At 32.5% G+C, this 9,404-nt stretch overlaps 1 protein-coding gene across 1 annotated transcript; it reads right to left on the reverse strand.

Moving 5' to 3' along the window:
- Positions 1-3,201: 3,201 nt before the first annotated feature.
- Positions 3,202-4,477, reverse strand: LOC100801518 (LRR receptor-like serine/threonine-protein kinase GSO2-like). The gene has a single exon (NM_001254619.2). It carries the CDS (start codon positions 4,226-4,228, stop codon positions 3,419-3,421), a length of 810 nt encoding a protein of 269 aa, NP_001241548.1. The 5' UTR covers positions 4,229-4,477; the 3' UTR covers positions 3,202-3,418.
- Positions 4,478-9,404: the final 4,927 nt, after the last annotated feature.

The raw sequence follows: 9,404 nt of genomic DNA on the forward strand, positions 1-9,404 counted from the left end.
CATGGAAGGCGGTAGTTGAAGTTGGTATGACAGTCATGGAAGGCAGCCATGGACTCTTAATGAAAGCACTAAATGTTAGGTGCTGAGTATGAGAAGTTGGTTTCAAGGGTCCAGCACCTCTCGAAGAAGAAGAGAAGAAGAAATCTAGAGAGAAGAAATTTTGTATTTTCATTCATGCTCTGCAACTTTGTTACACGTGCATATTTATATTTATAGTGTGAATTCTCTAATAGAATTGTGATTCTGTGTTAGGAAAAGATTACAAGCAAGTGGATTCTGTTATTGTTGTCCCCTAATTCTCGACAACCATGATCCTGTAGATTTTCTCCTTATCAACTCAGTCACGATCACACATGTAGGCTTGGTGTTGGTTCTTTTTTGTTTTTCCTTCTAGTTGCACCCCTTTGTTGCTAGATCCACTGATAGTTGCTTCCTACACCTCTGTCTCTTTATCACTAACACTTTTTTTTTTCTCTCACAATATTCAAATTTAATATCTTACTTAAGGTCACTCAGACTAATAGGCATCATCAAAATTATATTTTCTTTGAATCTTATTTTCGTGTTTTTTCAATTTTTTAATTTACAGTTCCTGAAGACCCTTTGCTAAGTGCATGAGATAAGGAGGGTGATTCATATCACGCATATCGTCACGTCTCCCTGCGTTTATGCAACTTGTGGGCTAAGCCACACTGCCAAATGTTAAGGAAGTCGAAAGCAACAGAAGATTAAAAGCAAGTGCACTTTCCTTGTGAACGTAGCAAATAGAAGGTATTAGCGAGGGGCACGAGTGATGAAACACAGTGTCAATCATGAAATTCCATTAGCTATAGGAGCAACAACGGGCCAAAATATCCTCTACTCTGCAATTTCGTGACCAAATAACATGGGTGGGGCTAGGGGCCCAGCTCCATCATGACACTCATGCCAATCTCGGAGAATCCATTAATGAACGGAATGAAAGCACATTTGACTTTCACCCTAAATAACTAAAGCATACTTGACCATCTCACTTTCGGTGTAGGTGTTCAATATCTATTATTTTGTATATCGTAATTTCAGCGCTCAACGGTATCATCACCATGATTTGTTATGGAATAGACAAGTTTAGCAATAGATATCCGGGTCAAGATGGCTACTGCCAGTCCAATCTTTGTTCTGAATGTTTTTTTGTTGTTCTCCCCAGTTTTTAGAACTGGAGCAATTTAATCCTGTCACATTCAATTAGTTTAACAAATTTAAATATAAAAGTATCAAATTAATCATCACCCATTACTAATCATGGCTACTGTTTGATGTATCATGCATGTTAAAAAAATTTAGATTTAATTGTTTACTGTTTGATGTGTCATGAATTCACTTTGACAACTCACATACATTGCTTCCTTTTCGGCTAGACAATATTATTAGTCCATCCACGATACGCATCAAAAGAAAAAAGAAAAAAAACAGTTTCAAACAGGAGCTTAATTTGAAGGAGTCCTACACTCTTTTACCATGCAAAATGCAATGTAATTATTTCCTGATTAGAATATAGACATTATTATTGATCCACGATTGAATTGTGATAAATTGTAGTTAAATTCTATCAATTTTTCGTAATTTAGCATTACTCTTTTAACATCTTAGGGAGTTTATATTTCAAGTATAAAACTGTATCATCAAGAGTCACATTCTCAAGAATAATATGATCGACTAAGAATATCATTTGTCAATATGTTTAATTAGTATTTAGTAAAATATAAATTTATTTAATTAAAAAATGAAGTAGAGCTACATAGTTATAGTTGAAAATGATTTTCATTCTCATAAAAATTCACGTTTCAGACTTTCACTGATGAGAATAAAATGTGATATTCCCAATTGGCCAATTTAACTTTTCCAAGAATCTTTATATACTTTGAAACAAACACAACCTTAACGGTATAAGAGCTGGATGCCACGGAGCTTAGTTAACATTTTCCTTTTCCCGTCATATTTTCCACCCCGAATAACGCAATGAAATGTAATAGTTAAAGTAACAAGAATGCAGTGTCCGTTTGTCACAACGGGAAGCATACGAGATGATTCCAAATAACAGTCGCTTTACGAATGAAGAAACTGAAACTCGAGTCACTAGCCTCAGCCTAGGCCCACTTAGCTTGCAAGGGAAGACAAACAAAACCAGGCCGGAAGAAGAAGAATAGGAAAGTCTGACCATAAATAAAGGGAAGAAGAATAGTAGAGAGAAAATAAACAAGGTACCCACCAGCCACAATTATGGGAAGCACTAGATTCACGTTAACCCCTCATAACTTTCTGGCTGTAAATTTTAATTTTTGTTCACACTTTGCCCAACATCATCATTCATAAAGTGCCATTAAATGATAATTAATTTAAGTATAATAATACTATCATTTAATTACCCATTGTTAAATATAATCTCATTAGAGTAGAAACAATGACAAAATTCATCATCTGAATATTTTATTCAGATTCAAATTAAAATAAAATAATCTAATATACTAAGTTAGTAAGTTTTGCATGATCTAAAAATAGTGATCCTAATCCTAAGCTAAGTAGGGAGGGTTACATATAGTAAATAAAGAGGGTTGACTAGTTGACGTTGGACTAACAAGTGAACAAGAGTAGAACAACAACAAGTCCCAATCCATGTGGCTGTGTAGTACCGTTGGTGTCCCCCAGCGGCTCCTTCCGATAATGTGACTCTTGTGCAGATTAGAAAGATGGCACCAGCTGTTTGATGAGTTTGTAGTATATATTTTAGCAGTTCAACGGCGCAGCGCATCTTCAAGACTTCATGTAGCAGTAGCAGCACCGCACCCACTAACCTACCCTACCCTCCTGCCAAGTGCCAACCAAACCCAACCCACCCAATCATCATATAAAATAAATTTAGTTACTAAAATCAAGATATCTCATTGCCAATCCATGCATCACTACAATAATAAGCAAAATTAAAGCTGCAAGCAAGTCTTTCAAAATCATTTGGATTTATACACTGCTAATCGCATTCAATAAACAGAAACCCATAATAATAGAGCCAATCAGCAAAATTTTGAAACAGTTAATAGTTATGGGGGAAAAAACAGAGAGAGAAAAATTAAATATATAAATTAGAAAATAAAATATATCCCCCGTGATCGATAAGAGACAATGATCTGAACGACCAATAAGTACGAAGAAATTAGGGGTAGCCCACACCCACACCCACACCCAACCTCGCTTTTAGAAAAAACAAAAAAATAAAATAAGGAGTACCTGGTACGGGTACTATTTTTTTTTTTTTTCTGAGGTGAAGAAGCATCAGCGATCCGATCAATCAAGTTGAATAATGAAAGATACTAGTACTAGCTTGGAATTGGAATAATTTGAAACTATTGTAGTAATTGGTGATTAAAAGGTGTTGTTTCAATATTCAATAATCAGGCATAAGGTGGCTGATTTTGCCTTCCTCGAGCGCCATCTTGCGCTCGGTAAATTTCAACCAAATACAAACCCCGGTGAAGCTAAGCACCAAGCTAGCAAGGCCACTTCCCAAGCCGATCCCAACAATGGCCAAAACGGACAACCCTCTATTCCTAAGCGGCGGCAACGGGTAACCGTAGAGATCCTTATTCTCTAGGAATGAGCTGGCGTTGAATCTGGGCAAGTTCCCGCTCCGGTTGGAAAGCGAAGCCGGGATGGGCCCTGAGAGGCGGTTATTGGACACATCGAAAGCGGAGAGGCGAACGAGCAGGCCCAATTGCTGAGGGATGGGCCCAGTAAGCAAATTATCGTGGAGGTCGATGATGTTGAGGTAGGCGCACATTGTGAGCACCGGGGGGATCACCCCTTGGAGACTGTTCGAAGAGAGGTTCAGAACGGCGAGGTTGACCAGGGACTGTAGTTCTGGGGGGATTGGGCCTGTGAGGAAGTTGGAGGAGAGGTCTAGGGTTTGGAGATTGGTACAGTTTGAGAGGAAAGGGGATATGGTGCCGCGGAGAGAGAGGTTGTTGAGGGAGAGCTTGTAGATGCGTCCGTTGTTGCAGATTGCGCCTCGGAGATTCGAGGAGGAGTCGTTGCAGGGCTTGGCGAAGTTCTCTTCCTTCCAGTTATGGAGCAGTTTGTTTGGGTCTTCCAAGGACTTGCTTAGGTTCGTCAGGCATGCTTCGTCGCTTGGATCTGATAAAATCCTCGGGATCAGACTAATCCACCACCATACTAACACCACGCTCCCAACTTCCATACCTGATTATGACGATGAATTTTTTATTCCTTATACCATTCAGATTGAGATTCATCCAAGGAAAAACACGGGAAAGAGGGATCTATATATTTAAGCCTTGCTTGCTTCCGAATAAAAACAGGGCAAAGTAGAGAAAGCGAGAGATGTCGGAGTTTGTTCTTCTGTTGTATCTCTATCTCTCTCGTGTTGTGTTCGGTTCTGTTAAGGCCAAAGTGTGTGTGTGAGAGAGAGAGAGAGAGAGAGGAGACTAATTGAAAAATGGTCTTCACTAATGTAGTAGTAGTAGTACTCTTCAATCCTGTGGCTAGTTTGGTTTTGTTTTTTATTCAAAATTATTATTAATAATAATAAGTATTTCTTGGGGTTTGGTTGGGATATGGACGTGGTACGAGTGAAGCACTTCTCTAACGTAAAATTTGGCTCACGAAGGAAGAGTGTAGTGTAGACAGTAGACACGAGAGAAGGCGCGTGCGTGCGTGCGGAGGGTGAAGTGAAGGAAAGGGAAAAGGAATAGAGTGAAAATGAATAGGGAGGGAAGCAGAACCAAAGAGGGCTTGAGTGGGGCCATTCGAATTGGAGTTTATGGGGAGCGATGACCTGCAAATATGAGGCCTAAGACAGCGACAATACGCCAAGGACATTTTTGACTTTTTCGTCTCTACCTTTTCTATTTCCACGCCACTCTAATTTCTACACTACTAACTGCACTTGCCGTTTATACGTTCAAGAAAGAGAAACACCCTGCTTTCTTGTTTCTTTTCTTTTTTTTTTAAATAATAATAACAGTAACAGTAATAATAAAATCAAAAGCTCTCTCTAGTGCTTTCTTTATCGTCTAATTCTATATTACTGAACATTCTTCGACTCTTCGTTTTGGAATTTGGCAATCAAATCAATTTCTTTTTCTTGCTAACGGTTACCTTATGATATTATTTAAGGAATTAAAAAAATAAAAATATTTAGTAAAAAAATTATAGGAAAACATTGTTAGATTGAATATAAATAATCTTTAAAAGTGTTTTGGTTTAATATCATTAGTCATTTTGATCAAATTCTTATTTATTGATTTATAGCCGTCAAATCTAATACCAAATTTTTTTATCAACACTAATAAAATAATTTTATTTTAAGTTTCTTAACTGTGTTCTACCAGAATTAATTGGTATTTGTCTTTTTTTTTTTTCTTCTCAAAAGCTTGAATCGTGACTACGAATAACACTAGATTGTTCAGCAGTTCTGCTTAACCAAAATAGTATGAATGTTTTGCATCACAAGTCAATTGGTATTTGAGTTCATTAAGCAAAGTATAGGATTTCATCTTCCACTTTGACTAGAGTCATAACCAAATGTATTACTTTACTTCAAAATAGATTGAATCGGTAAGAGGAAATTATTATTTTTTATTTGTGCAAATCTAAGACATCGTTAGGTATGGTTAAAAAAAGTAATTAGCAATTATTTCTTCATTATATGGATATTTTTATTTAAGTATAGTATTAAATTTTAAATCTAAATATTTCTACAAATTAGGATTATAAGAAAATATAGATAATTAATTCCAATAAATAAAAAATTCAAAATACAGATATTTCAGATTTAAAACAATTTTTTTTATAAAACTTTGAATATAAACAATTTTACTATTATGTCAAAGTAATCACGTGATGAGATTATATTAATTTTTTTCACATTACTACTTAACTGATGAAGTGACTCTTTATTATTTTATCACGTCACATTTAACAAACTAACGACATATATAAAAAATAAAAATTTAAAAATATCAGCTAGTAAAATAAATAAAAAGATAACTAGCTGAAAAAAATATCATAAAAGTAAAAAATATATTTAAGTTTTTTTTATCATTTACATAAATTTTAGTACATGCAATTCACAAAATACATTTTTCTTTGTATAATTAAATTTTACTATAAATAAATGCTTTTAAATATATATGAAAATTAAAATTAAAAATCAATAAATATTTTTAATCACATAAATTATATTTTAAATAAATGATCAATTATTTGTTTTTTGATATAAGATCATTTTTAATCATCAATAAATTCTCCTAAAAATATTAAAAAATAATTAAGAAATGAAAGTGAAATAATAGATAAAAAAGAGATTACAAAAATATCTAAAAACATTTTTATTAAAGAAAAGCTTCTAAAAGTGTTATTGTTAAAAAATAAATTTTAAAAACATTCTTATTTAAATATAGTTATTCTAATTTATATGCAAAAGATGAATGCTTTTTAAACTTTATTTTTAATTTTATAAAATTAAATATACGAAAATTCTTTTTCTTAAGAGAATTTTATGAAAATTCGAAACGCATGACACCGTGGACTGATAATGCACTATAGTTGTGTATGATATATATGGGACCTAATAATTTGCATGCTATTTATGATTACGCCTGCTGATGATCGATCAATGGCATTAAACTAATCATAGCAATGTGTGTCTGGCATTCTACACTCCTTCGCTCATTTATTGGATGATATAAAGATTTTTTTTTTTTTTTGGTGAACATAGGAAATAATAATGTAGGATTAACAAACACAAAGTGAGGGAATCTGGGCTCATTCGGGTTGGCTTGCAGGTTGATTGGAAAGTGAGTCAATCAGTCAATTTAATTTTATCAGTTTATTTTTTAGCCAGTTAAAAATAATCACTCAGATTAGTGGATTTTATAAGTTAGCTCACCAAAGGTAAAGTTGAGGTGATAAAATTAAGGTGCTAAACAAAAATCAAAACATCAATAGGTTCATTACATTATGTCTAACAGTTTATATATATTTATGATTTGAAAAGTCATTTTGTACATGATAGGCTAGCATTATCAAACTACATATTCGGATAGTTTATGGCTTTGTTTCTTGCTTGGATTTGATCTTTCACCCCCTTCCCGAAGTTGTTTGCTATTATGCTTTTTTTCTTCAAGTTAATATTATTCACGGGTGCTAGTTTAGCCTTAGGGTTGGGAGGTTGCCAACCTAATTGAAATTATCCTAATCTTGGGGCTGCACTAACGTCCCTTTTTGCTTAAAAAAATGATTTGAAAAGTCATATTCAAGTTCTAAGTTCTAATTCTATGTATAAAAAAGATAAGCTAGTATATTATTATCCTTTATTATTATGATTATAATATAATTAAATAATTGAGTTTACATGCTACTTAATTAATTTTAGTATTCAGTGAGTTAGTACAATAAGTTGTAATTATCTTTTTTGATTAAAATAATAATAATAATTACAATTACAATTCGTAAGTAATATAATTCAACACGTGTTCAATCTAAACATATCTTATGCTAAGCAAGTCAGGTTAAATTTAACTCAAATTTAAAGTGATTTAATTTTTTTCTAACCCAACCTAACTAAAACCTATAAAGAGCCAAGTTGACTCACAAGTTATGACCTATATTAACCGTTCTGAATTGACATGCCAGATCAATAATTATGCATTATAAGTTTATAACACCATGTACTATATTTATTGAAAAAAAACTTTATTATAATATATATATATATATATATATATATATATATATATATATATATATATATATATATATATTGTGTGTGTGTGTGTGAAAATTGTAATTACTCACCAGTATATGATAAAATAAGAGTTTTTATTCATGAGAGTAAGAATGTTTCCTACAATTATAAACATTATTTATTATTTTTTACATGCTTTAAAATTCTTAAATTATTAACTACTTCAAAATCTTATGTTTTTTTTTAAGAATTAAGGATGTTTTTTTCTTCAAAATTTTCTTTTCGTGTCAATTTTTTTAATGTAAAATACCAATAATTTATATTTTCATATCAATGTTTTTATAAAAAGGTATAATTTTTCCGACTAAATTTAAGTCATCAATATTTTCCAATTATTTATTGGAATTAAATGCGAATACTTTTCTCATAATTTAGAAATGATTTAATTTGAGGTGTACTTAAATTTGAAAACTTGCTGTCTGATTCTTTGAACAGAAGTAAATAGTACTACGAGGGTGCGACTGATCCCGCCGCCACTAAACATACAAAATAAATTAAGGTACCGGGAAATTGATTTGGCATCTGAAGGCTGAAGCAGATTACATTATTGAAGCGGGACCAAGGAGAAATCTTCGCATAACGTCCTGAAGTGAAGTCCCAAGTAAGAGATGGCACATGGTGCCATGCATCTTTAACACTATCAAAGTCAAGAGAACCAGTAACCCACCAACGCTTCATGAATAATGCACATTACCTGGCACTTCATGTTTACACCAATAATATATAGCTCAGACACAACCAACAGAATCAAATGAAATGTATTAAGTCACAATTTTCATTGCCTCAATTGAGACGTTATCTCCAAAATGTTGTTATTTTCTTATAAAACATTTTTTAAAAATTCAGTCAGATTGATGTTAAGCTTCCAAAATCCAAACAAATGCAATAACCAAATATAATCGAAGGAAACTGTCATACCGTTATTGATAAAATCTAATCACGTAGACTTTTTCTGGTTATTTTATTGTTCTCTTATAGACCTTTTCTTTTCTTTTTTTTTTTTAGCTTACAACATTGCAAAATGTGTGTAACAATAATTCTTTAATCGTAATATATAGTACCTTATTGAAAAATCGAACTCTACTTGTGGGAACATTTTGTTAATTATATATAAGTGGATATTGGGAAGTGGCTGTTGGTAATACCTAAAAGAAGCGTGTGTATCCTGCACCTTTGAAGAGTGGGGATGATAGCTAGATTTTGTTTGTTTTGCACCCTCCATGAGAGATTGCGGATTGGGAATTGGTCCAAATAAAAACTAAACTATAATTGATAAATTGATACTGAAGTTACGATCAAAGGTCTTTTGTTAATCACTGTTTTATTCAAGAATTAATAATAATTATTAAAAATTATGATAAAAATACATTTTAAAAATCATCGAGAGTATATTAAGATGTTTTACTTGTAACCAAAATTTTAACAAGTTTTACTAATATATAGAGTATTTTCTTAAAACTTTGACTCATTAACTAATGCCTCAAGACCCTACTAAACATTTACATATAATAAAAAGTGAAAGAAAATAATAGTTGTGCAATTTGTCCTAATCAAATCATACTGAACATATGGATATTGGATATGCATTTTGTAACAAAAAAAATGT

Source organism: Glycine max, chromosome 11 (genome assembly GCF_000004515.6).
Source record: "Glycine max cultivar Williams 82 chromosome 11, Glycine_max_v4.0, whole genome shotgun sequence".
Taxonomy (NCBI): Eukaryota; Viridiplantae; Streptophyta; class Magnoliopsida; order Fabales; family Fabaceae; genus Glycine; species Glycine max.

What these genes read in the sequence shown, in the direction of transcription:
- LOC100801518 (NM_001254619.2), bottom strand. Translation starts at nt 4,228, where the DNA reads ATGGAAGTTGGGAGCGTGGTGTTAGTATGGTGGTGGATTAGTCTGATC.